Source organism: Desmodus rotundus, chromosome X (assembly GCF_022682495.2).
Source record: "Desmodus rotundus isolate HL8 chromosome X, HLdesRot8A.1, whole genome shotgun sequence".
Classification (NCBI taxonomy): domain Eukaryota; kingdom Metazoa; phylum Chordata; class Mammalia; order Chiroptera; family Phyllostomidae; genus Desmodus; species Desmodus rotundus.
In genome coordinates this window covers 60097322-60125235 of record NC_071400.1, presented here as the reverse complement: position 1 = coordinate 60125235, position 27914 = coordinate 60097322, and the positions used below count along the sequence as shown (strand labels likewise).

At 54.3% G+C, this 27914-nt stretch overlaps 1 protein-coding gene across 9 annotated transcripts; it reads left to right on the top strand.

The window, feature by feature from the left end:
* The first annotated feature begins 279 nt into the window (after positions 1-279).
* Positions 280-25982, top strand: PDZD4 (PDZ domain containing 4). 9 transcript variants are annotated; one of them, XM_053917549.1, is made up of 9 exons: positions 280-947; positions 11670-11774; positions 19732-19985; positions 20918-21173; positions 21670-21768; positions 22690-22752; positions 23182-23283; positions 23587-23697; positions 23868-25982. In XM_053917549.1, the coding sequence occupies exons 1-9, from the start codon at positions 900-902 to the stop codon at positions 25413-25415; spliced, it is 2586 nt and encodes an 861-aa protein (XP_053773524.1). In that variant the 5' UTR covers positions 280-899; the 3' UTR covers positions 25416-25982. The 9 variants fall into 9 exon arrangements, with proteins under 9 accessions (XP_053773524.1, XP_053773529.1, XP_053773525.1 ...); XM_053917554.1 differs by having other exon boundaries at positions 280-959; positions 19732-19967; positions 21083-21173; XM_053917550.1 differs by having other exon boundaries at positions 280-959; positions 19732-19967.
* Positions 25983-27914: the final 1932 nt, after the last annotated feature.

Below are 27914 nucleotides of genomic sequence, written 5' to 3'. Positions count from 1 at the left end.
GGGAGGCGCTCTTCTAAACAGGATTTCTGTCTCCCGTGTCGGTACGGCTCGGGCCGCACCTCCTGCCCTGGGCGCCCCGCGGCCCGACGCCGGGGGTGGCGCGGAGCCAGAGACACCCCCAACCTACTTCAACACTCGAGTCCAGGCCCCACCCCCGGCTTCCCGCGCCGGCTCCCGCGGCCTCCCGCCGCTCAAGCTCCCACCCAGCCCCACTCCCCTCCCCTGCGCGCGTGCGCCCCGTCCCCGCGCCCCACCCCCGCCGCCGCCGCGGGCGCGCGCTCGTGTCCGTCGTCCCGGGCGGGAGCTAGAGACTGCAGGGCCAGCTAGGGGCCGGAGAACGGGCGCCGGGATCGCCGGGAGCGCGGCCGGGCGTGGCGGGAGCGCGGGCGCAGGCCTGGCCGCGAGCGGGGGCCGCCGCCGCGCCGCCGCCCACCAGTCGGCGGGCCGGGCCGCGGCGCTGAGCGCAAGGGCCGGGCTCCCGGGGCCAGCGGCCATGGGCGGGAGCCGGAGGCGGCAGCGGCAGCGGCAGCGGCGGACCCCGCGGGCGGGGAGGCGCGCGGCCCACGGCCCCTGACGCCCCCGGAGGCCCGGCGCGCCCCCGCGCATCCTGGGGGGTAGTAGCCAAGCAACGCCCGGCGCGCCTGCCCATCCCCCGCTTCCCTTTTTTTCCTGGCCGGGTGCTAGGGAGCATGCCCGCGCCTGGCCCCTGCCAGCTAAGAGTTAACCCGAGGGGCGTGGAGCTGCCCCCCCTTTGGGGGCGTGCCCCCCTTCCCCGCTAGGCGGCCCGCCCCCTGCTCTAGGGTATGGCTCCGGGACCTGACCCGGGACCCGAGGTCCCGCGCAAGGACCAGTGAAAGGCATTTATCCGTTTCCGCCCTCTTCCCTCGCCGGCCAGCACCATGGGATGTAATATGTGCGTGGTCCAGAAACCGGAGGAGCAATACAAAGTAATGCTTCAGGTAGGGTGGTTGGGCCGCTGGGGTTGGGGGGGCGTGGGCGCCACCTGGGGAGAAAGACGGCCCGGGAGTAGGGCCTGGTGTAGTCGGGGCCGCAGATGTGGAAGGGCTGGGGGGTTCTAGAGGAAGAGGTAGGGAGCCATCCTTACCCTCAATTTCTGCAGCTGCTGGGTGTTGGCACTCCGGGGGAACCAGTCACAGATGGGGGTGGACTGCGTGGGGATGGGGGTGCGGGATGCATCCTCTGGGCGCTAGGAGTAGATTGGGACGCGAGCCCTGGGTTCAGATCGGACCAGGTCAGGAAGTTGAGCTCGGTCCGAGTCCGGCGCGCTTGGGACCTGAGAGGCGCGATGCTGCGGGCGCCGGTTCGGCGTGGAGGTTGCAAAGGAACGGCCTCTGCACGCTGCACACGCTTGCTTTGCTGGACCCCGGGCAGCGCTGGAAGGCGAGCGCCTGCGGCGCTGGGGAGGCCAAATCTAGGTCCCTGCGGGACAAGGGCGCAGGAGTGCATGGGCACCCCAGGGTCTCGCCGATGCCCGGCCCGGGCTGGCACTCTCCGCTCCGGCCCTGATCAAACGGTGGCCTCCCCAGCCTTGGGTACTTCGGGTGAGTGGCCGCCTCCGGGTTCAGTGGGGAGGGCCGTCCGCGGGCAGCGGTGCCCGGCCTGCTCTCTCTCCCGCTGGGCCTCGGGGGCGTGGACCGCGCAGTGCGTGGCTGGAAGGAAGAGGAGATACCCGGCTGCCCGCTCCGACTGGGGCTCCAGCCCCGGGGCTGGGAGCTGGGCTTCCTTGCCTGTACGTGCAGTTATTTCGTGAGTGCGTGCCTGTGCCCCGTCTGTATGTGCGCGGAGGCTTCTGCGGCCCCGCGTGTGTGTACTTTCTGTGTGCGCTCTAAGAGCTGTCTAGAGAAATGTCCCAGAAGGTGTGGCCTGAGACGCCTCCAGGGCTAAGTGGAGGGAGTTCAAGGTCAGAGGGAGTCGAGACCCTGGGGCAGACCCGGCGCAGACAGGTATGCACTTTAACTCCGTGTTCATTGGTCAGGACAGGGGTGCAAGTGCAGGCTGGAGAGGTGTTGGCTGGGGGAATGGGGTCTCCTTAGAAGAATAGGGGGCACCCTTACAGGCATCAGTGGAGCCAGGGGGAGGAGGAAGAATCAGTGCATCAGGGGTTTGGGGATGCCGGGGAAGCCCAGCGTTTGTGCTGGGAGTCTAGTTTCTCTGGCCACCGTAAAGTGGGGCACGGTGCGGGCAGGAGGGGTAAACTTGCCCTGGCCTGGCGGCACTCCTCCGCTCTCTCCCCGCAGGTCTCCGGGGCTCGCGAACCCTCTGCTTTTCGTGCTCCCCGCCTCCCGCCCCCCCATTCCTGGCTTTTGCCTTCTTGTGGAATTGGATTCAGGAGTGATCCTGGTTGGGACCGAGAGGTAGTCCCGTGGAATCCCTGTGATGGGCACCCGAACTGCCTTACGGAGGTGGGCTGCGCTGGTTGGTTGATGAGGCCGAGGAATCCCATCTTCATTACTTCCTTTCTTGGAATCATTTCATCAGAAGGCAAGCGGTTCCAAAGCGGTGGGCTCTGGACTTTGCCGGCAAGGCATTGATGTAGTACTTCATTTCAGGCCGGGCCTCATGGGGATGTGTGAAAATCGGAGGGCAACCTGCCCTGCACTACAGGTCTGAAATGTGCCGTGGTTGGGAAGTGACAATGCGGTAACCCTTTGGGGCTCCCCATGGCAGTGGGAGGAAACGCCACAGGTTGGGCTGGGACTGCCTTCAGGGGTTTCCACGTGTGCAGAGGGCTTGAATCAAAATTCCCTGACCAGGCTTTCCTCCTTGAGAGAGCCCCAAGGCCTGGGCAAGTAGGCGTGGAGGAGGCGCGGCAGGCTCTCCAAAGGCCAGCCGCCCCCTGCTGTTTCCCCCATCTGGGCTGCAGCCATCCCCTGACCAGTTCCTGGGAACGCAGCTCCCTTTTAAAGCTCCTGCAGAAGTTTGGACAGAAGGGGAGACTGAATGCAGTTTTAAAAGAGGAACTATCCGCCCTGGCTTGCAAGGATGAGTTGGTTGGGCGTCCCATGGGGTGAAAGTTTGTGGTTCGATTCCTGGTTGGGACACATGCCTGGGTGCGGCGGCCCCGGTGGTTGATGCGCGTGCAAGAGGCAACCGATCCATGTCTCTCACACAAAGATGTTTCTTTCTCCCTTAATAATAATAATAATAATAATCATCATCATCATCATCATCATCTGAAAAAAAGTAACCATCTTTTAAAATTACGGGAAGACAAAAGAGGATTGCATTTTTAAAATCCGAAAAGCAGAGAAAACCGTTAGCTATTTCAGTTGACCCTGTTTCTGAGGGCTGAAGTCCCTGGCATAGGAAGGGAGAACTTTCCCCCGTAACCCATTGTCAAAGAAGGAAGCTTTTGTCTCAAAAGAACAGCCAGTTTCCTGGACCCCTTGCCTGGCGCCAAAACACTGATCCTTAAAACACTGGTGTTCCCCCAGCCTCAGTGGCACTTCTTGTCTCCTCCATACCTGTCTGTGACCCCTGCACCTTACTAGTGTATGGGACCCCACCGAGACACAATGCAGCCCAGAGAAATGCACATTTCCACTCATATCACTTGCCATGTAACTTCCTGTATAAGGGCTCCCTGGAGCCTCTTCCTAGACTTCCAGTGTTTTCTGACCCCCAGGTTAAGGAACTTCCGAGTCTCCTAGCCTTGAGTTCCAGGCCTATTTTGCCTGATGACTCACAGGCACTTAAAAACCCCCAGCCCTGGCTGGTGTGGCTCAGTGGATTGAGCGCCAGCCTGCAAACCAAAGGGTTACCGGTTTGATTCCCAGTCAGGGCACATGCCTGGGTTGTGGGCTGGGTTCCCAGTTGGGGGTGTGCAAGAGGCAACCACACATTGATGCTTCTCTCCCTCTCTTTCTCCCTCCCTTCCCCTCTCTCTAAAAATAAATAAAATCTTTAAAAAACCCCCTACAGCTTGAGATGTAATTTGCATACCCTTAAAGAGTACAATTCAGAAGTTTTTAGTATAATCAGGGAGTTGTACAAGTACCACCACTATCTAATTCCAGAATACTTCTGTCACCTTAAAAAGAAACCCTGTACCCATTTCCCCCATACCTCTGAGCCCCTGGCACCCACCGATTTACTTTCTGTCTTTGTGGATTTGCCTTTTCCAGGCATTTCTTTTTTAAAAAATATATATTTTATTGATTATGCTATTACAGCTGTCCCATCCCCCCCCTTTTTCCCCTCTGCCTTGGTACCTCCCCTCCCATCTGCTTCACCCCTCGCCCCCTTAGTTCATATCCATGGGTCGTACATATAAGTTCTTTGGCTTCTCCAGTTCTTATACTATTCTTAACATCCCGTCTATCTTGTACCTGCCATTTAATTTTCTTATTCCCTGTACCTTTTCCCTGATTCTTCCCCCCCTCCCCCACTGATAACCCTCCATGTGATCGCTATTTCTGTGAACCTGTTCCTGTTATAGTTTGCTTAGTTCATTTGTTTTTGTTCTTTTTAGGTTCAGTTGTTGATAGTTGTGAGTTTGCTGTCATTTTACTGTTCATACTTTTGATCTTCTTTTTCTTAGATAACTCCCTTTAACATTTCATATAATAAGGGCTTGGTGATGATGAACTTCTTTAACTTGACTTTATCTGAGAAGCACTTTATCTGCCCTTCCATTCTAAATGATAGCTCTGCTGGATAGAGTCATCTTGGATGTAGGTCCTTGCCTTTCATGACTTGGAATACTTCTTTCCAGCCCCTTCTTGCCTGCAAGGTTTCTTTTGAGGAATCAGCTGACAGTCTTATGGGAACTCCTTCGTAGGTAACTGTCCAGGCATTTCTAAATGGAACAATATGATTTGTGACCCTTTGTGCCTGGCTTCTTCATTTATCCTGTTTTCAAGTTCATCCATGTTATAGCATGTACTAGTACTAAATCTTTTTTATTGCCGAGTAATATTCCCCTGTATGACTACACCACATCATATTTATGCATTCATCTGTTAGTGACCATTTGTGTTTCCACCTTTTGGCTATTGTGAATCACGCTGCTGTGGGTGTACAAATATCTGTTTGAGTCCCTACTTTCAGTTTTATTGGAGATATACCCAGAAATGGAATTGCTGGATCATATGGTAATTCTGCTTGATGTTTTCACTGGGGCTTAACCATTTTACATTCCCACCAGCAGTGTAAGAGGGTTCCAATTTCTTCACCTGCTCCCGAACACATTTTTTAAATCCTCACTCAAGGATATGTTTATTGATTTGATAGAGAGACAGAGAGAAATCAATCCATTGCCTCCCATTTGCGCCTCAACCGGGGATCAAACCCACAAACATTTTGTGTACCCAATGATGTTCCAATCACCCAGCCGGGCTCCACCTCATGTTTTTAAATTAATTAATTAATTAATTAGCTTATTTTTTATCCCCACCCAAGGACATGCTTTATTGATTTTTAGAGAAGAGGGGAAGGGAGGGAGAGAGAGAGGGGAAACAAACATCTATGTGAGAGAGGAACATCAAATGTGCCCACTGGGAACCCCTAACCCACAACCTAGGGCTGTGCCCTAACAGGGAATCAATCCCCAGGCCTTTGGGTTTACGGAACATCCAACTGAGCCACATGGGCTACGGCCCAACACATGTTTTCTTTCTTTTTTTAAAAAAAATATTTATTTTTAGACGGGAGGGAAGGGACAGAGAAAGAGAGGGAGAGAAACATCAATGTGTGGTTGCCTCTCATGCGCTAACCCCCACCAGGAACCTGGCCTGCGACCCAGGCACGTACCCTGACTGGGAATTGAACCAGCAACCTTTTGATTCACAGGCTGTCACTCAATCCACTGAGCCACACTAACCAGGGCAACACATGTTTTCGATAACAACCATCCTACTGTGTGTGAGGTGGTAGCTCATTGTGGTTTTGATTTGCATTTTCCTGATGCCTAATGATGTTGAGCATCTTTTCATGCGCTCTTGGTCATTTGCGGATCTTGTGGAGAAATTTCTATCTTTATGCCAGTACCACCTGCTTTTAGTGTAGTTTGTTAAGTAAATTTTGAAATCAGCAAGTGTGAGTCCTCCAGCTTTGTACTCTTGAAGACTTCTTTGGCTAACTCCGGGTTCCCTGAGTTTTCATAGGAGTCTCAGGATCAGCTTGTCAATTTCTGAAAAGAAGCCAGCTGCAATTTTGTGGCAATTGCATTGCATTGAATTTGTAGATCAATTTGGGGGCGTGTTTATTTATTACCCGTGAACATGGGATGTCCTTACATTTGGGCCTTCAATTTCCTTCACTGATGTTCTGCACTTTTCTTAAATTTATTCCTGCGTGTTTTATTCTTTATGATGCTATTTTAAGTGGAATTGTTTTCTCAATTTCTTTTTCATTTTTCTCATTGCCATTGTATGGAAATACAGCTGCTGTTCGTACATTGACCTTCTGTCCTGCGGCCTCACTAAACTTCATTTATTAGCTTTCGTAGTTTTTAGTGGGTTCTTCAGGGTTTTCTGTATATGGGATCATGTCATGGGCTAATAGAGAGAGTTTTATTTTCTTTCCAATTTGAATGTCTTTTATTTCTGTTTCTTGCCTGTTTACTTTGGTCAGAACCTCCAGTACAATGGTGAATAGAAGTGGGCATCTTTTCTTTGTTCCTGATCTAAGGGAAAGCTTCCAGTCTTTCTTTCAAGCCTGAGTATGAGGTTGGCTGTGGGTTTTTCATAGATGCTCCTTATCAGGTTAAGTTACCTTCTATTCTTAGACTGTTCTCATCATGAAGGGTTGTTAAATTTGTCAAATGCCTTTCCTTTGGCTGTTCATGTGACTTTAGCTCTTTATTCTACTGATGTGGTCTATCACAGTACTTTATTTTTATTTTTATTTTTTAATATATTTTATTGATTATGCTATTACAGTTGTCCCATTCCCCCCCTTCCCTCCACTCCATCCTGCCCACCCCCTCCCTCCCACATTCCCCCCCTATAGTTCATGTCCATGGGTCATACTTGTAAGTTCTTTGGCTTCTACATTTCCTACACTATTCTTACCGTCCCCCTGTCTATTTTCTACCTACCATTTATGCTACTTATTCTCTGTACCTTTCCCCCTCTCTCCCCCTCCCATTCCCCTATTGATAACCCTTCATGTGATCTCCATTTCTGTGGTTCTGTTCCTGTTCTAGTTGTTTGCTTAGTTTGCTTTTGTTTTGTTTTAGGTGTGGTTGTTAATAACTGTGAGTTTGCTGTCATTTTTACTGTTCATATTTTTTATCTTCTTTTTCTTAGGTAAATCCCTTTAACATTTCATATAGTAAGGGCTTGATGATGATGAACTCCTTTAACTTGACCTTATCTGGGAAGCAGTTTATCTGCCCTTCCATTCTAAATGATAGCTTTGCTGGATAGAACAATCTTGGATGTAGGCCCTTGCCTTTCATGACTTGGAATACTTCTTGCCAGCCCCTTCTTGCCTGTAAGGTCTCTTTGGAGAAGTCCTATCACAGTACTTTAAATGCAGCATGTCAGTACTCCAGCCCAGTTTCTTTTTTTTTTTTTTAGATTTTGTTTTGTTTTTATTTTTACAGAGAATGGGAGGGAGAAAGAGGGAGAGATACATCAATAGGTTGCCTCTCGTGCGCCCCCAAGTGGGGACCTGGCCTGCAACCCAGTCATGTACCCTGACTGGAAATCTAACCGGTCACCTCTCGGTTTGCAGGCCGGCACTCAGTCCACTGAGCCGCACCAGCCAGGGCCCAATTTCTTATCCCAGTCATGTACTGCAAGGACGAGTGCTGGGGGCAGTGGGGTGGAGGGGGTGAGCTTGAGAGATCTGTAAAGGACTCTGAGTTGGGGGGTATGCATGTTGAGCCAGGAATCAGAACGAGTCAGGTTGCAAAGGGTGGAAAAGGAGGAAGCAGCATCACCTAGCACCATCTAGCATCAAGGCACAAAATGCTTTCCATGTGCCTCTGCTTGCTGGGCCTGTGCCCTTCTCTCTGGTGGATCTAATCACACTCCAGTGTCTTGAGCTTCTCTTTGCCTGCCTTTCCCCCTTGTCGCTGCAGTCTTCCTGATTTTGGTACCCGTTCTCTGACGCCACCATGTGCTGCCTGGCTGGCAGGCCTGGCACATATGAGGCCCATGTGACAAAGGAAACACCTCCAGCCCACTTCACCCCTTCCCCGCAGGGCCCAGCCCTCTCAGCTTTTCTATCAGCCTTTAGGATGAGGGAGTCAACCACCTGTCTTCTCCCCTCTGTCCACATCAGGAGAGGTCAGAGGACACCTCTCCAGACCTTCGGTAGTCTCCCAAGTGCTCTTTCCCCTAGCACCTACTTGCTGAACTCCTACTGTGTCAGCCACCTTCCTGTGTGCTAGAAATCCAGTTTGGAACACCGCAGATCCCCTCGCCTGGGGCCTTGTTACAACTTGAGGGGAACGCTGATGAGAGCACGGTGGGAGGGCCCATGCCTCCCCCTCTGTCCCTGAGACCTCTTTACCTTCCATGCGTTGCACCTCTCCGCACCCGACAGGCTCCTTCTGCTTGAGTGGGGCTTTCTGGAAGCAGGGCTTTGGTGCGGCGCTTGTGCATGGAGTAGGCGCCCCGCAAATCACTGGGCACTCAGTTCCAGTAGCCATGATGGGCAGTGGCTCCCCACGCCTTGCCATTGGCCCAGAATTTTAAACCGCCCTTCCTTACCTCATTTCCGAGGACCGCCTGAGCCATCGATAGAAAGTACTAGAAGTGCAAATTAATCTATAGTGACGGAAAGAAGAGTGGCATTTGCATGGATGGTTGGAAGGGAGGGAAGTCAAAGGGGCATGACGACATTTGGCGACGATGGAAATGGTCACTATCTTGATTGTGGTGATGGTTCCACACATATATATGTGTGTATATATATATACACATTCAAAACTTAATTGTATGCTCTACGTATGTGCAGGTGATTGTATGGCAGTTATACCTCACTATAACTTTATTTTTTTAAAGATTTTATTTTATTATTTTTAGAGAGAGGGGAAGGGAGGGAGAAAGAGAGGGAGAGAAACATCGATGTGTGGTTGCCTCTCACGCACCCTCCACCGGGCATCTGGCCCGCAACCCAGGCATGTGCCCCGACCGGGAATCAACCGATGACCCCCTGGTTCACAGGCCGGCGCTCAGTCCACTGAGCCACACCAGCCAGGGCATTCACTACAACTTTAAAACCAAGAAATATATGTGCACGCATACACCCCCAAAAGACAGAAAGGTGAGAGCATTTAGCCTGGCACGGGTCCTAGTGAGGCCGAGTGGGGCTTCCTTCTGGCTCAGGTCCCTGCCAGTTAAGGCAGTGTGGTGTGTTGATGCTGAATGGTTCACTTGCTCGGTGCCTGTTTCCTCACCTTGTAAATGGGAGCGAAGAGTGCCTGCCTCCTGGGGTCATTGTCTTGGCAAAATCAGTATCTTTGGCACTGGGTCCCCTGGGATCTCATTTGAGTGGAGTTACTGCCATCAAGCCATTAGGTCAGTTGTTGAGATGTTGACATTGGGTGGAGAAGGCCTTACTCGTGGATGTGTCACCGTAAACGTCCAGTGACAGAGGAATGTCCAGTATTCTTCTGAGGGTTCCTCTACTGTAAAAGAAATGAACAGATTTGGTCCTTTTGCTCAGGAAGAAAGACTGAGAAGCTGGGGCTTGGGGTTAGGGTGAAGGTATCACAGGCACCTCCCCTCTTCCTAGTGCAATCTGCCTCCTCCGAATCCAGTCCAGAGGTGGGTGGGAGGAGGCTTTCAGTTGTCCGCAGGGTCTGGGAAGCTGTGAGCACACTTGAGGATGACCTCAGGGACTGCTTTGCTTTTTCACCCAGGCAGTGTGGGCCATCCCTCCTTCCTTGCTGCTCTCTCCAAGCAGGACTTCAGAGGTTCCCGATAGAGGCCTGCCCCCACCCTGGGGAAGGCTGGGAGCAGGGCAGTTGGGCCAGATTTCAGCCCACCATGGTGGGCACCTCCCACCTACTTAGCAGGTTTGGGGAGGGAGGGGGAGGGCTGAGGAATGAGGAGAGACATTATGAAGCACACTTGCTTGGTGCCTGAACCCTGTTCAGGTGTGTGCATGTGCCCCTGGTTACTCAAGGGGGCGCTCTGGGACAGCTGATTCCAACCTGGGCCCTCATTAAAATATAGGATCTGATTGAGCAGGTCCAGGGTGCGGTCTGCGATTCTGCATTTCTCACAAGCTGCCAGACAATGTCTATTCTGCTGGTCCTTGGACTACATGCTGAGTAGTAAGAACCTCAGGTAGGAACTTGGGTTAAATCAATGAAGCCCCACATCACATCAACATCACTTAGGATGTGAGTTTATTACCAGTAAGAAGTGAGGCCTCACCTCAGACCCATTGAATCGATTTCCAAGGGTCACTGCTCAAGGTATGTCCCAAAGGACATAATGTCTTCTTACGTGCCACATGTAGTGACTGACCCTCCTTTCCCATCACTCTCAGCCTTACCGATATACAGGCAACTCACATAGGCGCCCCCCCACCCCAGCCACACGACCTCCAGACTACTAAAAAGACCTTGCAGATGAAGGCTTCTCATGCTTCCTTTTCTTGCTATTGCCCCTGGGCAGAAAGGTCTTGGGGTGTTATGGGGTGGGTGGTATGGCTTGTCCAAGCAACCTCAACTGTGGGGGCACACCATTCGCTGGGCTAGTCACATGATGGAGTGTACTGCTGCGTCCTTGCTAGAATTCTTACAAATTAAGGCATTTTGTAGCCACCTGTGTGCTTTATTCGGGCAGGAATCATCCTTGGATGGTAAAACCATTAGATAAAGGTTGTTGGGGAGCAGGATATTTACAAGCTCTCAGGGTATTACTCCAAATTCCTTATGAATTAGAAAGGGAAGGTGCAATTTTTTTTTTGTGCCACTGAGAGACCTGGCAATCTCCGCCTTGACTACATGCCCAACCCCTGCAGGCCTTCCCAGCAGTGGGACAACCTGGCCCCGGAGCGTCCTGCTGAGAGGTGGGGAAGGAGAAGCTAATGGCAACTTGTCAGAGTGCTTAAGCTGAATCTCATGAGGGCAAATCCAGTCTCTGGGACATTCTACAAGGCAGCTGCCTTGAACTCTTCTAAGAGGTCAATGTCATGAAAGCTTAAAAAGTGGATGAATTGTTGTAGGTTACAGGACACTAGAGATATAACAATCAAATGTGATGTGTGTGGTTCTTGATTGGATCCTGGATGGGAAAAAAGTGATAAGGGCATTAGTGGTATAGTTGGAGAGATGTGCACGTGACTGTATCAGTGCTAAATCCATGAGCATTTGAAGGGTGTTGTAGTTGCCCTCGGGGAACGGGAACGGGAACAGCAGCAGCAGCGTTCCTGTCAGCGTCTTGCTGTCCGAAGCGAAATGTATTTGTATTTGTAGAAAGGAGGGATGGGGCGGCAGAATGTGCACTCTGGGGCGATCCGGGTGAAGGGAATGCAGATGTCTGCTGCCAGGTGTTCCAGTGTTCCTGCGGATTGACAATTTTCAAAATCCAGAGTTGTTAAGACATGAATGAGGACTTCGGTTGGGCCACTGAAAAGACAGGAGCACAGAGAATCTTTGGCTCAGGCAACCCTTCTCTGGGCTTCTTTCTTCACCAATCCTCGGTCGGTTTAGAGGTCCCCATAATAACTTCTCTGGACAGGGGAAGCCAGAGACACAGCTGCGTCCAAAGTGTCCCCTGGACACTCCTGACTGCAGAGCTGAGAGCCGGCTGGTTGATCAGAACTCCCTGCTCCAGGACAAGAGGGTAACTTCTGGTTTCTGTTCTCTCCTAGTCTGTTTCCTAATCCTCAGAGTGGGGTTAGTTCAGTCATAATGTAGTGGCTGTGGGAGTCCCTAGCAATTAGGTAGTTAACTACCTCCCTGAGGCCTTACCAGGAGTGAAAGGGCCTTCCCGGGGTTTCCCATGGTGTCCCCCATGGTGTCCCTGCCTGGACATGGAGAAAGGCACGCCTGGGCTCTTTTTCTCAGCCTCCCCCTCCCTCCTCCTCACATGTCCAGATTCTGCATCAGAGCATTTGGGAAGTATGGGGAGAGAGGGGGTGGAGTGGAGAAAAAGACAGAGATGGGAGGGAGAGAGAGACGGAGAAACAGACCAGAGAAGAGAGAGAGAAATGGGGGAGGGAGGGAGAGAGAGAGGGACGGGAGGAGGGGAGAGAGAGAGAGGGAAAGAGGGAGAGAGAGGGAGAGGGAAAGAGAGAGAGACCGGGGAGAGAGGGGGGGAGAGGGACAAGGGAGAGAGAGAGAGACAGACGGAGAGAAAGAGAGAGAGAGGGAGGGAGAGGGGAGAGGGACGGGAGGGGGAGAGAGAGAGAGAGGGACAGGGACAGGGACAGGGACAGGGACAGGGACAGGGACGGGAGGGGGACAGACAGGGGAGAGACACACAGACTCTTTGTCTAAGGCTCTGGGCTGGGAGGGGGCCTGCGCGAGTGCGCCCAAGGGCCCCGCCCTCTGCCACAGGCTGCTGGCCGCTGCCAGGGCCCGAGGCCCTCCCTGGGTAGGGAGAGCAGCCCCAGCAGCTGCCCTCACCTGTACCCGGCCCCTGCCCAATCTCAGCAGACCCGCTGCGCTCCCTGTGTTGCTCTCATTTGTCCCTGTGTCCCCTCCTTACTCCCATGTCTTCTTCACCTGCCACTGGTGTCTCTTCTGCCCCGTGTTCCTCTTGCCTACCTCCACTGTCTCCGAGGCTTTTTCTCTTTTCCTCATTCTCTAGCATTATGAATTTTTCCTCTTCTGAATCTGCCCCATCAGCATTCAGGTGAACTCAGGTGCCTCTTGTGCTCAACCCCCTGGTGATGAGAGCTGGGTCCTCCAGGGCTGCTCCCAGAGCACAGAGCAGCAGGCAGTGGCGCAGGTGCCCAGACTCCGTGTTTGCAGTACAGTCTCTGATGGTCCACCTGCTGGGGCCCCTCACTTTCCTTACCCACCTCCAACACCCGTGATTGTTAGAAAGGTCCTCCCACAGCCACTGCGACTCCCTCCAGATCCTTCTTTGTAGCTTGGCTTGGGCTAAGCACCTGCCCCAGCTGTGTCTTGTCCCCTCTCCCAACCCCTCGGACCCTCACCCTGCTTTCTGGCTGGTCACCTTGGTCACCAAGCTCTTGTTAGGGACGTCATACCATAGGGGCCTGGCTTGCATTGAGTGCCTGGGGTGGGCATTGGGGTAGGAGGTGGGCATGGGCTCCTTCTGAAGGCAGACCCAGCAACTAGGGGGTCAGTGTCCCCTCCCACCCTGGGGCCTCCTGTCTTCCTTTTTAAAAATATGTTTTATTTAAAAATTTTAAATTGATTTTGGAGAGAGGGGGAGAAACATCAATTTGTTGTTTCCCTCATTTATTCATTGGTTGATTACTTCATGTGCCCTGACCGGGAATGGGACCCACATCCTTGGTGTATCGGACAGTGCTCTAACCAACTGAACTACCTGGCCAGGGTGTCCTCCTTTTTTAAAAAAAGTTAATGAATTTTCAATGACAGTTGACATACATATTAGTTTCAGATGTGTAACATAGTTATTAGACATTTGCAAAATTTAAAAACTGATCATCCTGATAAGTCTAGTGTCCTCTTCTGCTCAGGCCCTGGGCTGGGGAGATCATGGCCCACACCTTGGCCACCCACAGAATCATTTCTGCAAATGCCCTCCTAGAGGCAGACAGTGGGAGTGGCATGGGGTGTTGGGGTGAATGGGGAGGATGGAGGGTGGGGACGATGGGGGATGGGGAAGATGGGGGGTTTGGAGGGTGTGTGGCCAGGCCCTTCCCCATTCTTCCAAAACCAGCTTCCCAGTGCTCCTGGGGTGGGTATAGGATCTTCTTGGTCACCTCCCCTAAGGGGCAGGTGGCTGTGATTCATCATCCTCACCTTCAAGGCAGGAGGTCCTGGAGTGAAGGCCCTTCCCCCACCTGGAGCCCACAGGCCAAGGCTCTCCCCCTCCACCCCATCCCCCACTACTTCATCCTCTTTAGGACTCCAGGCTCCTGGGATCTGTCTCTTCCTTTTGGGCAGGAAGCTGAAGGCAGTGGAGGGAGAATTAGGGCCTCCTGTGCCTTCTTAGATCAAGTGTAGATGGGAAGTCTGATGTGAGGTCGTGGTCACAGCTCTCCTATAATTGGCACTCAGGGGGCCAGAGCCAGGAGCCAGGGGTGCGAACAGCCACCTTCCATGGTCTGCGGGGAGACTGAGAAAACCTCAGCCCAGATCACAGGCTACAGTGTTTTTGTATATTTTCTCTGTGATTATAAAAGTAATGTTCACTGGAGAAAATGCTATAAAGAACAAAAGAGAAAAGTCACATAAGTATTGCTTCCACCCGGCCTAGGCTGCCTACTACTTGCTGAGACCCACATTCCCAGAAATCTCAGGTTTCCATTTCCCTTGCACAATACTTTTATTTATTCTTTCCAAGCCTTTTCCCATAAACATTTCATATGGTAATCATCATGGTTCATGTGTTATTTTAAATACTTTATTTATTTATTTTTAGAGAGGGGGAGGGAGGGAGAAAGAGGGAGAGAAATATGGATGCGGGAGAGAAACATCGATTGGTTGCCTCTCGCACGCGCCCCAACCAAACAGGGACCAAACCCGCAAACCCAGGCATGTGCCCTGAGTGGAAATCAAACCCGCAACCTTTCCGTTTGCAGGATGATGCCCAATCCACAGAGCCACACCAGTCAGGGCGTTCACGTGTCACTTTTTATCTTAAATAAACAGGCTGGTTATTAGAATACTGTGGTAGACACTTACAGTCAAGACTGTTGTAAAGGTTTTGGCATTAAAAAGGACGGCGGTACCTTAATGAATTAAACATAGAATGACCGTACAGTCCAGTGATTCTGCTGCTCGGTATACACCCAAAAACTTTGAAAACGGGCGCAAACACGAAGTCAGGGACTTGTGCAGGAGTACTCCTAGCAGCACGGTTCGGTGTCCAAAAGGTAGAAACAGCCCAAATGTCCATCCCCAGTTGAATGGAGAAACAAAGCGCGGTCTGTGTCTACAACGGCACACGGGGTCCGGCGGGAGTAACGCCGGCTTCAGTGTGGTCGGTAGGGTTCGTGAACGTCTCGCGCGAGATGGACAGCAGTTTGAACATGTCAGCTAACGTGGCATATGGTGGGCTTGAGTGTGACATGGTTATGTTACAGAATTACATGCTTATGATTTTGTAAGAAAAAAGGGGTGTTATTTGTGCCTGACCCTGTATTATGGAATACAATGGAATATTATTTAGCCTTCAAAGGAGTGAAGTACTGATGCTGCAATACGGGTGGACCTAGAAAACTTGCTAAGGGAAGATGCCAGACAAGTCAGATACCTGCCACGTCCAGATGGACAGGAATGAGATAGCGGCTGTGGTTGCACGATGTGAATATGCAAAATGCCACTGAATTGTACATTTTAAGATGGTTAAGACGGTCAATTTTGTGTTAGCTGTGTTTTACCACAGTAAAAAATAAAGCTGCTTTTAACATCCTTGTAATTTGCATAATATTTATCATCATTTTAGGATCTATTTAGAGCAAATTCGCTGGATCAGAGGGTATGATGAATATTTTCAAACTTTATAATTACTCACAAATTCCTTCAGAAACATAACTATTTTACACTCTGGGGTAAGATCCGCGCTGACTGTATGATCAGGGACTGGGTCAGCCAGGATGAGGGACGCTGAGTGCCATGGGGCCTGGAGGTGGCTTCTGCTCTTGGGACCTGTGGCAACTGGGCAGTGACTGCTCTCTTGGTGTATGTATAAACAGGAACCAGGCTGGCTGAAAGCACAGTGTGAGGGTCGCCTGGGCCACATTTGGGCAAAGGGGTGCCTCTAAGGCTCAAGTCCCCTCTTCCTGGTGGGAGTGAAGTGACTTGTAGCTCAGCTGGGATTGGGTCGGAGCTGTGGCCCACGGGCCAACCCACTTGGCGCCCATCCCAGCAACAGGTAAAAGAGCTGAGTGCAGAGAGGCCCCAAGTAGAGAGCGTGGAGTCTCAGGCAAGGCAAACACACTGAGACCAGTAGCACTGCCGCCGAAGGGTAGTTGAGCTAAGGCTGGCATGGCCCACTGAGTGCTAGAGAAGACAAGAGCCCTTGGGAACTGGGGAGAAGGAGGTACATGGATGTTCAACTGGGCTTTTCAGGTATGTGAAGTGTTGAAAGACAAAGTGGGTTTCTTCTGGATTGTTCCCAAAGAGGCAGGTTGGTACTTGATGTCGTGAGTTTTCTGACAATGGGCTCATCCAGCAAGTATGGCTGTTCCTGAACTGGAAGGGCATCTGGCGAAGCTGATCACCCTGGGTCCACATGGGACATGACCCTAACTGTGGACTCCTGTTGGCTCTAAGTAGCCAGGTCCCTTCCCTCTGGTGTCCTTTCTGTGGACCAGAGCAAGAGGAGCAGGTGTCCTTGGGTGAGAGAAATGAAAGCAGAGCTGAGGGCCACCTTGCCCAGGAGCTCCTGGGCAGGCTGGGTGGGCCCCTTTGACTTGAGGATGACCTGAGGACTCCTTGTCCACTCTGGCCTACCTTGGGCCTCCCCACGCCCATCAAGAGCCTTTAACCTCCTGGTGGGCCCTCCCAGGTCGGAAACCAAAGTGTGGTGCGAGTGTATTTGGTGAGCCTCCCAGAGCCCGATGAAAATCAAGTCCCTGGCTGTGAAACCTCACCCACATGTTAGGTCTGCCAGGGTTTAGCCTGGCATGTCAGTGTTCTCCCTGGTGTTCGCTGGGCCTTTCATGGCTCCCGATGCACAGGTGCTTGAGCAGAGCCTCAGCCTGTCTGTTTATCAGTGAGTGTGGTTCTTTGAGTGGGATGGATGTGCTTGGGCACCTGGCCTGGAGTGGGTGTACGTGACAGGAGGGGGCAGCAAGTCAGGAGTAGGTGCAAGAACACCCGCTCCTAGTGCTCTGGTGCCTGGCCTGCAGAAAGAAGGGGGGTGTGAGGGGGCGGGAAAGAACGGCAGCGCTGCAGTAAGGTGATATAGAGCCCTGCCCCAGGTGCCCCCTACCATGCAGATGAATAATTTGCCAAAACCTTAGGATGGAGAAAAGGAGGATAATGCCACAGGCTGACACTTAGGGCTGAGTCGGAAGGTGGTGGGGGTTGGCAGGGGAAGAGAGAAGACCTTCTGGAGAAGTAGGTTCAACACAGGGTCATATACGCACCCCTACAGCCACTAAGCCCTACCCCTCACCCGCACAATCCATTCACACCCAGACTCCCACACCCCACTTACACCCCTACTCAGACCACCACCACACCCACTCAATCCATAAACACAACCCCTGAACACACTCAACCCACATACCTACTATACCTCAGCCAAAACCCCACCCACATCCCCACTGCTTCCCCATGCTCCTATTCCCACCCCCACCAATCCCCACTCACATACCCTCTGCTCCACTCCCATCCATACAGCCACACCTTACATGGGTACCCACCTCCCATACTCCCCCAGCCCCTACTACATATAGAAAGGAGGGGGGCTTCTCCCAGGTCCCCAACTGAGCCCCCTCATTCACTGAACCCCCAGCTCCATGTTGCCTCCCACCAGGCCTGAGATGCTGTGGCTCCTGAGGCTCCTCCACCTGTTCTGCAGCAACTCAGGAATTCTGAACTCCGAAGGCACATGATGGTTTTTTATGTTTTTCAAATGTTCTACAATGAACCTGTGTTTCTGCCCTGGCTGGCGTGGCTCAGTGGATTGAGCACCAGCCCATGGTCCTTTTCCGCGATCCAAAAGGTTCCAGTTTGATTCCCAGTCAGGGCACACACCTGGGTTGTGGGCCACGTCCCTGGTAGGGGGCCTGTGAGAGGCAACCACACATGGATGTTTCTCTCCGTCTCTTTCTTCCTCCCTTCCCTTCTCTCAAAAAGTGAATAAATAAAATCTTTTTAAAGTAGTGAACCTGTATTTCTTTGATAATTAGACAAAATTGATTAAAACATATCTTTTCTGACCATGAAATGTTTGGAGAGAGGGGAGACAAAAACCGACATTATCTACAAGGATATAATCACATAGCGGAAAGGGAATTACTCAGAGGAGTCGTGGCCAGCCAGGGGTCCCTGGACTCCCTGTGCTTTCCTAAGACAGCCAGCCTTCCTGGAACAATATCCAGGCACTGGCCTCTGACACTGCAACTGGGAAGACATGATTTTGCAGTTGGATTGGGCATCTTTATGAAGAACTCCCACCTCCTGAGACATCCAGGAGGAAGGTGGCGCTGTGTATGAGAATGAGAAGACAGGAACAGCATAGCAGGCAGAAAAGGGCACTCCTTTGCCACTCATCCTGCAGAAGCTCTGGCCATGGGTGCGTACTGGGTCCCTGGTACCTGCACTCTCTGTGCTGACGGTCAGGGACTTTGCTTCTACCTGCAAACCAGCCTCCCTGTCTCATTCTAGCCCCCTCTCCCTTCCCCTAAAGTGGGCAGGTGACACCTGCTCAGGGAGCCTTCCCTTACCCGCCTTCCTAGGCTGGTCCTGTGCTTCCATAGCAGCCCCCGAAGGTCTGTTTTAGTGCTTACCTGCTCGCTGTAGTCATTTGGGGCATCATTGCTAGTGCGTGGCCTCCCCAGGCCCAGAAGAGCCCTTCCACAAAGCTGCTGAGTGAACTGAAGACCTTGCCATTCTCCCCTCTCCGGGAACTGCTTCCTGACTCCCTCACTGGCCCCATGACAAATTCTGGCTGTATGTGTCTGGTCAGTAGTGTCTTTGCGGCCCTGCCAAGGAGGGCTTCGAAGTTGTGTGCAGCCAGGTTCACTAGTTGGAAAGTGACCATCCCAGAGCCCAAGGCACACAGACTGCTGCAGAAATTAGGGGCTGGGCTGGGGCCAGCCTTCTGCCCCTAGCTGGGTGTCCCCAGCCTGGATCTCTGCTTCCCTGGATCTCTGCCTGGAAGGCCCTCCATCTTTCAGCCAGTATCAGCCTGCTTTTCCCATCTTCTCTTTGACCCCCAGCCTGATATGGCCTCCTCCCCCACTCCCACTCCCGCCCCCGGCCACTGTGCATGCTGGCCTGGCTCATGACTCCCTTTCGTCTTGCTGAGCCTTGGTTTCTTCATCTGCCAAATAGATTGTCGGGTCAGAATTGGGCACATCAGGCACCTAAGAAACAGCGGTGGTTGTATAAGGGCTATTTCCTTGGCCTTAGACTGCCTTGTAATGCCAGGAGGCTCTGTGCATATTGGCCTTTTTCTCTTTGGGGAGTCCAGCACTACCTTGAGGACCTAGGTCTAGGTTCTGTCCTTCTCATCATCTTCTTCTTCCCGACCCTCCCACCTGAGCCCACTTGTTGATTGACACCCATCAGGAGAGGAGTCCAGGTCTTCCTCTCGTACAACAGATGCCCAGTTATTGCCAAGCGGGGGACTCTGCAATATTTTAGATGCTAGCTCTGGCCTCAATGCTGCCTGAAGGAGAAGCAGGGCCGCAGTGAGGGGGACTGAAGAGTGGATGGCTCCTGGCGGAGGGAGCTGAAGGATGTTCTAGTGTGACAGCAGAGTCCCCAGTCCCTTGGGGTGTGGCCTAGCAATCCACAGACAGCACTGTGTAGGGACAGGGCTAAGCAGTAGAGTTTGCCTGTGAATGAGAATGAGGACACAAAGGGTAAGCAGGGCCAAGGGCGGAGAGCAGATTTCTTGGTTGAGCAGATTGGGGTACTGGTCAGTGGGTTCTCATGGGAGCGTGTCTCTGCCACAGGTGAACGGGAAGGAGCTCTCCAAGCTGTCTCAGGAGCAAACCCTGGAGGCCCTGCGCTCCTCCAAGGAGCCCCTGGTGATCCAGGTGCTGAGACGCAGCCCCCGCCTCCGGGGGGACAGCTCCTGTCACGACCTGCAGCTGGTGGACAGTGGCACTCAGACTGACATCACCTTCGAGCATATCATGGCGCTGGGCAAGCTGCGTCCGCCCACCCCACCCATGGTCATCCTGGAGCCGTACGTCTTGTCTGAGCTGTGAGTCGCCCTCAGGAGGGCCCCGGGCCCTGCCTCCAGAGACGGCATGCCACCAGCGGCAGCCATCCCCACACCACCCAGGGGCTACAGTGCTGCAGCTCTGGGTGTGGCGGGGAGACTCCAATGGGCTTGCCCTCTCAGGCACGAAGCAGGCTTCCTGGCCTCCAGAGTTGACTGTGGAACCCAAGGGCTCAGTAATCTCCAGGCCTCTAGCCTCAGGCTGGACACCAGCTGAGGAAGGGGCCAGGGGAGGCTGACCTGCAGGATCCCCATTGTATCTACCCTCAGGGCCAAGGGAGGACCATCCTGGGACCTTGCTGCTGGAAGGTTGAGGTCCTCAGCTCCTCCTCCTTCATCCTCTCTCTTCTGCCGCCCCATCGTCTTCTGCCTCACAAGCATCACCCCTTGAATCTTTTCGCATCCTTGTCTGTCCCATCCCTCTCCCTGCTCTGAACTTCTTCCATCTCTTCAGCTTCTTTCTTTGGCCTGCTCGGAAGAAGGGCCTCTCATCCCAGCCTGGTGGCTCATGACTGTGTGAGCACTGACTCATTCTGCTAGCCTAAACCCCGGCTGCAGGGAGGCGGTCCCGGGACCCCCTCCACAGAGAGGTAGGCTCAGGGCCACCAGCAGCCAAGCTTAGCTTTGGGGCAAAAGGGGCCACCATTGGAGGTAGACTGGGTCCTTTTCTGCCCCTTGGCAGTCCTCCGGGGCCTGGACAACTCCTGGGGGCATTGCATGAGTGGGATCAGTGCTGGGCGGGAAGGGTACCCGCACACAGTTTGGAGAAGTCAGTCCCTGCTGGCTGGCATGGTTTGAAGAATGTGAGCCGGGGGACAGTGTGGGGTAGGGCGGCAGAGCTAGGCATGCCTGTGTCCTCAGTGCGGACCCCTGCATACTCCCGTTCAGTAACTATTCCTGGTTTGTGCACATAGCTCAGAAGGAAGGGGTTCTGGAAGAAGTGGCCTGGCCGCCTTCCCTGCGGGTGTAGCCAGAGCAGGGCTCCACGCTGAGTGCAGTGAGACTGGCCAGCCCAGGGGCTTGGGCAAGGGCGTGAGAGGAGCAGATGGCCAGCCTGACCCCCACCTTCTCCTGGGCAGCCCCCCAATCAACCATGAGTATTATGACCCAGCGGAGTTCATGGAGGGCGGCCCGCAGGAGGCAGACCGTATGGACGAGCTGGAGTATGAGGTGAGCCGGGTGGCCAGGGCAAGGCCTGCAGCCAGTGTCGGGAGCCAGTGTCGGGAGCCAGCCCCAGGACAGCTCTCTGCAGCCCGGCACAGGCCTGGTTCCTGCCCTCCCAGGTGGCTGGGCCTTGGTGGTCCTTCCCCATGTGTGGCTGGTTACTCAGGCTCACCCGCCAAGTCTGGCTGAATTGGGGAGGGCACGGGTGAGATCCTACGCTCAGTTTATGTTAGTGAGTCTGTGTCCTGCACATGTCTGTGTCCCTGTATGTCCTGTGTGTCTCGTATGTCTCGGGCACGTCCTGGTAGGGAAGACCACTGAACACATGCGCCATTTTGGGATGGTAAGAGAGATCCACCAAACCTGGGGCTGCAAGCTCAGCTCAGGTGAAGTGCTGCTGGGGGCAGGGCTGGGCCGCGGCTGCCACCGCTGCAGCATGGGTCCTTGCTCACATATTTCTGGGGCTTTCTTCCTCTGCTTCCCTCACCCCCTCTTGTGGCAGGAGGTGGAGCTGTATAAAGCCAGCCACCAGGACAAGCTGGGCCTGATGGTTTGCTACCGCACCGATGATGAGGAGGACCTGGGCATCTACGTTGGAGAGGTATGAAGGTGGGGATACGGGTGGAGTCTTCTAGAAGGCAGCAGAGCCCCATGCTGTCTTCTTGTGTGCTGGGACTTCAAAGCTGGACTTTGCCCATCTGTATTGCATCAGTGAGGGGAATGGGTGCCACGGTGGTGGGTGCTGAGGCAGGGTCTGGCATTCCACCCAACTCCTTGGCCTCTGTACACTGCCTAAGGCTCTCAGGCTGCCTGCAAGGACCCAGGTGCAAGGGATAGGGCCTGCTTAGCATCACAGGAAGGCTGCTGGTCAGTGAGGCCAGGGCAGCCAATGGCTTTGTTGTATGTCCAGCCTGACAGGCCTGCCCAGCACACATGGCCCAGGTGGGACACTGGGCAGGGGGGAGGCAGGATGATGTCCCGGCCAGGCTACATTCTGCCTCCCACATCTTGCAGCCAGCCCTCCTGGTACCCATGGGGGTCATTCTCCTCCACCTGTCTGGTGGATGTCTGTGTCTGCAGGAGGGAGGATGACGCCCCTGGTGCCCTCCACACTCTAGCAGTGTCCTGATCAAGTTAACCTCTGTCTGAGTATCCTACTGCTGACGTTTTTCAGTGTGGCAAAGTATGGGAAAGTATCCAGTTTGCTGCATTTGCCTAGCCTCTGAAACACAAAAAAACAGACTTCCATGCAGGAGTGTAGGAGTGCCAGCCAGGGCGTGGGCATGGGGTTGGCAGGCCGGGACTGGAAGACTTTGGTCAGCAACTTAGCAGCTCGTGCTGAGGTGAGGTGACTAGCCCCAGGCCCAGTGTTCTGTCCCTGCTTCCTGGAGCTTGGAAGCTGCTGGTCTGAGCTGAACAGGGAGTAAGCAAGGAGCCTTTGGTTTGCTTTGGGGCTGGTCCTTCCTCCTGAAAAGGCACTTTAGCGGAGGTGCTAAGTCCCCAGGATGTGTGTGCCTTGCAGGTGAATCCCAACAGCATTGCAGCCAAAGACGGCCGGATCCGAGAAGGAGACCGAATCATCCAGGTGAGCAGGATAGGCAGGCCTGACCCCGGGCCCCAATGTGCCAGCTGTCACACCGCTTCTTCTTAGCCCATCCCTGCTCTGTCCTGCTAAGAGTTTGGCCTGGTGCCAGGCATCCTGTTGCGATTGAAATCGGGGCTGGGTCTCATCTCTCCTGCACGACTGCCTTGGGTGACTCCTGTGTACACATGGGATCTGCCCTGGCACCTTGTAGCCTCCCGCTCCGTCCCCCAGATGTGGTCATATCTCCTCCATGCTGTTCTCCGAGCACACGTGCTCTTGCACCGGCCAGGCTGCCCCCTCCCAAGGCACCTTCCACTTCTTTCCATCCTGCCAAAGCTCGAGAGCCTGTCGTAGCCCGGGGTGCTCAACCAGGGCCCACCCCAGAGCCAGCTCTGGGGGCCTTCTTGATTGTTCCTTGGCCCGCCACAGATAAATGGTGTGGACGTCCAGAACCGGGAAGAGGCAGTGGCCGTCTTGAGCCAGGAGGAGAACACCAACATCTCCCTGCTGGTGGCCCGACCTGAGAGCCAGGTGTGTGTGTGTGTCCAGCAGGGTGTTCTGGGTCCCCTCATGTTGGGCTTTTTGTCTTGGAATCTGCTGATCCGTGACAAGAGTACAGACATGCCAAGAACCTGGGCTCATAGAGGGCTGACAGTGTCCCAGGGCCTGTTTCCCCTTCTGACCTATGATGGCCAAGTGGGCTGGGACCACCCCCTCTCTTAGGTTGTTAACTGCATTGAGACCAGAAGGCTGGGTATGGAACCTTGAGGCAACTGGAAGGGTGTCTGGGGAGGTCCTTAAGTCAGTGGGGACATCATGGGCCTGTCTCTGCAGCTGGCAAAGCGATGGAAGGACAGTGACCGGGATGACTTCCTGGATAACTTGGGCTCAGAGAATGAGGGGGACCTGCGTGGTGGGAAGTTGAAATCGCCCCCTGCCCAGAAGGTGAGCGAGGAAGAGCAGGTGGTAGGGAGGGCAAGGAGGAAGGGAGAGGGAGGAGGGACTGGGGGTGTGTGGGAGGTGCACCAGGCCTCAAAGCCCTTCTGATCCCAATCCTGTGGCGCCCCCACTAGTGGGACCCAGACTGAGGTGTGGGGTTCACCTTTCTACCCCAGCTCGGGAACGAAGAGGAGCAAGGGGTCCCCGATGTGGGCCCAGGCCTGAGCAACAGCCAGGAGCTGGACAGCGGGGTGGGCCGGACTGACGAGAGCACCCGCAATGAGGAGAGCTCTGAGCACGACCTGCTGGGCGATGAGCCCCTGAGCACCACCAACACGCCTGGGACCCTGCGCAAGTTTGGCCTGCAAGGGGACGCCCTGCAGAGCCGGGACTTCCACTTCAGCATGGACTCCCTGCTGGCCGAGGGGGCTGCACTGGGGGGTGGTGAAGTCCCTGGCCTCACTGACGAGGAGTATGAGCGCTACCGGGAGCTGCTGGAGATAAAGTGCCACCTGGAGAATGGCAACCAGTTGGGCCTCCTCTTCCCCCGGGCCTCTGGTGGCAACAGCGCCCTGGATGTCAACCGCAATGAGAGTCTGGGCCACGAGATGGCCATGTTGGAGGAGGAGCTACGGCACCTGGAATTCAAGTGTCGCAACATCCTGCGGGCGCAGAAGATGCAGCAGCTGCGGGAGCGCTGCATGAAGGCCTGGCTGCTGGAGGACGAGAGCCTCTATGAGCTGGGAGCCAGCGAGCCCAAGAAGCACGAGCTGTCTGACATCTCTGAGCTGCCTGAGAAGTCTGACAAGGACAGCACCAGTGCCTACAACACAGGGGAGAGCTGCCGCAGCACCCCACTGCTCACCGAGCCCCTGCTGGAGAGCCCCCTGAGGCGGGCAGCTGCTGGCAACTCCAACTTAAACCAGACTCCCTCCGGCCCCCCTGTTGCCACCCACCCCAAGGGAGCTCCTCCACAGGGGGGCCCCGCCAAGTTCCGATCCCTCTCCCGGGATCCCGAGGTGGGCCGGAGACAGCACTCAGAGGAGCGTGTCCGCCGCAGCCCAAAGATGGGGGTGACCCTGGAGCGTGTGTACCCCGAGGGCAGCCCTTACCTCTCTAGGCGCCACCGAGGCCAGGGCCAGGAGAGCGAGCACTACAACAGCTGTGTGCAGTTGGCCCCGCCCCGTGGCCTGGAGGATCTGGGTCATGGCCCTTTGAGTTTGGCTAGTGGCTCTCGGGTGGGCGGAGCAGTGGCAACAGCCACCGGAGCACCGCGCATGGAGTGGAAGGTCAAGGTACGCAGTGACGGAACCCGCTATGTGGCCAAGCGGCCTGTGCGTGATCGCCTTCTAAAAGCCCGGGCCCTGAAGATCCGAGAGGAGCGCAGTGGCATGACCACTGATGATGACGCAGTGAGCGAGATGAAGATGGGTCGCTACTGGAGCAAAGAGGAGCGGAAGCAGCACCTGATCCGGGCCCGGGAGCAGCGGAAGCGGCGTGAGTTCATGATGCAGAGCCGGCTGGAGTGCCTGAGGGAACAGCAGAATGGCGACAGCAAGGCTGAGCTCAACATCATTGCCTTGAGCCACCGCAAAACCATGAAGAAGCGGAACAAGAAGATTCTAGACAACTGGATCACCATCCAGGAGATGCTGGCCCACGGCACTCGCTCGGCTGACGGCAAGCGGGTCTACAACCCTCTGCTCTCGGTTACCACCGTCTGAGCCACCCAGATGGGAGCCAGCTGTACTCCAGGTGCTGGCCCTCTGCCCCAACCCAGGTTCAGTGAGCCTCCAGGGACCCTGCCCCGTACTCTCCCTTAGAATCTAGTGTGTGTCTGTGTGTGCACAGGTGTGTGCGTACCTGTCTTTGTGTGTGTGCACAGGACTGTTAACCAGAGAGAAACCTCTGAGGAACAGGGGCACCCCTTCAGTTGTGTGCATGTGTGTATGCAATACAAGCCCACGAGCCCAGGCACATACACGTGCACACACTCATGCACACCCCTCCAGAGCGCTCTCAGTGTGGGAACTTGGGCACAGGGAAGTTGAGCCGAAAAGGAGGTGAAGAGGATTGTCCTAAGCACAAGAGAATGTCCAGCTTCCGAGATGAGCATTCTCTCCCCCTGCTGGGAGCACCCGCTGTTTATAGACGAAGGCAACCCTGATTTCTGTGGTTTTCCTCCCTTCCTGTGCTTGCCAATTGTTTTTCTGTTTTGTGCACCTGCCCTGGGGACTGGCAGCTCCTTCAGGCAGCCTGACAAAGGTGGAATCCCCTAGTGAAGGCTGGGAAGGAAGTGGGTGGGTGGGTGGAGTAAGAGGGAGGGTTGGTTGGGAGGGAAGGGATGGGAATGAAGGGAAGAATGGGAAGCAGCTTTCTTGCTGGCCTCCACTCTGAGGTGTGGGGACAAGGAGCCTCTGACGTGGCTTGTGAGGCTCGCCCTGGGGCTACCTCTTGAAGAGGGAGAGCTGAGACTGGAGGGACTGAGGGGGCGGTATCCATCCAAGAAGAAACAACTGAGCCCAGGGCTGTGCCTGACTTCATGTGGGGTGTGGCTTCTCTTCTGAGGCTCGTGCTTAGACATGAGGAGTCCAGAAGCTAAAGCCTATGAGTAACAGCAAAAGGCCTTTGTGACAAGAACCACATGGAGTTGAGGGGACGGCATGGATCCACCAGAGGTGTGCCTGGCCAGCTGGGCCGACTGGGGAGAAGATGTCCGCACTCCACTCTGCAGGTGTGCACTGGGCAGCCCTCAGGAACTGGTGCATTTACGGAGAGCTGCCTCAAGCTTCCCCAGAGCCCCTCGGCCTCAGCCTCAGATTGGAGTCAGACAGGCTGCCCATCCCTGCCCCCCACTGGCATCATGACAATAAAGCAAGCTGCCTTTTTATGGTGACTCCTGGCCTCCCTGTGTTCATTTTCATCATGCTAGGAGAAGTCAGTTTGGAGTGGGAGAGGGGCATGTGGAGGTGGGGAAGGACAGGGCAGGCAAGGACTGGGACCAATTGAAATCTGTGCCTCTGCTTTTCTTGGCATGTCACTAAGGAACAGCAAGGTCTTCTGATGTCCGTGTCCTGTATTCTAGGAGGAGGTATTTCAGGGGTGTCACATGGCCACAGGGGTGGTTCCCAGATGCAGGAAGGATGGCAGAGGCCTGGCTCAGGACTGGTGGCGGGGCTTGCCACTGAATGAGGCCAACACCCATTCCCCAGCGGAGCCTGAGAGAAGAGGGTTCTACTCACCCCCCCCCCTTCAGAAAAGCCCTAGCAGGGGCAAGGAGCTGGGAGCTTCTCAAAAGCACAAGTTACCTTCTCTATTTGGGGACTTCACAGTGCCTAGCATGTAGAAGATGCTGAGTAAAGTTTTGGCCAAATGGAGGAATACCTGGGTGGCCACAGAGGGCCCATCTGCCTTTGGGACTTTCAGAGGTGCAGCCAGATGCTGGTAGTTCCATTCAATGAGCAAACCACTGGGCATCAAGTGCCAGGAATCATGTTACATGCCGGGTGAGGGCCAGTTCCCTGAAGGCCAACTCTGGGTGTGGCCTGTTCTGTGCAAGGCACTCCCTGAGGTGGGCAGTGTGGCCACGGAGGGAGCTTCTCTTGAACGGACACTGGACACTGCCAGCAGCTGAAGTGGGCAAGGACACATTAAAATAAGTCAATTGAAACAACAATGTAGACTTCTTAATTGTGCTAATTGGCTGAGATGGGTTTGAGCGAGGAATCGAGTTTATTTTCCCAGAAGCCCAGTGCCTTGCTGGGAAGGCTGGTTCCCAAGTGGGCCACACCTGCCTGGCTGTCTGAGCTGCTGGGAGGGAAGGCCCAGCGTGTCACACTGCAGGCTGCAACACCAGCAAGTGGGAAAGGGAGTAAAGGGCTTGTTGGTGAAAAGGGACGATTGGGAGCAGAAGGGTGGGGACAGGAGATTCCCCCTTTTCAGCTCAATCTTCCGAGACTTGCTGAGGATGAGGTTCCTAGACTCTTGTGACCAGTCTGTTTCCCTGGAAGGGATACAGCCCCATGGAAGAGGATGGGCCTCTCCTGCCACAGAAAATGCGTGGGGGGAGTTGGAGACAGAAGCCAACTGACCCCTGGGCCTCCCTCTCTAGCTGCCGGGAGGCTTCCTTTGATGGCTCTAGAGGAGCAATTTTCAGCTGGTGTGTTGCCAGAATTTTAAAAATGCGCAATGCCTGACTAAACCTCTTTTCCCTTGGATTGTCA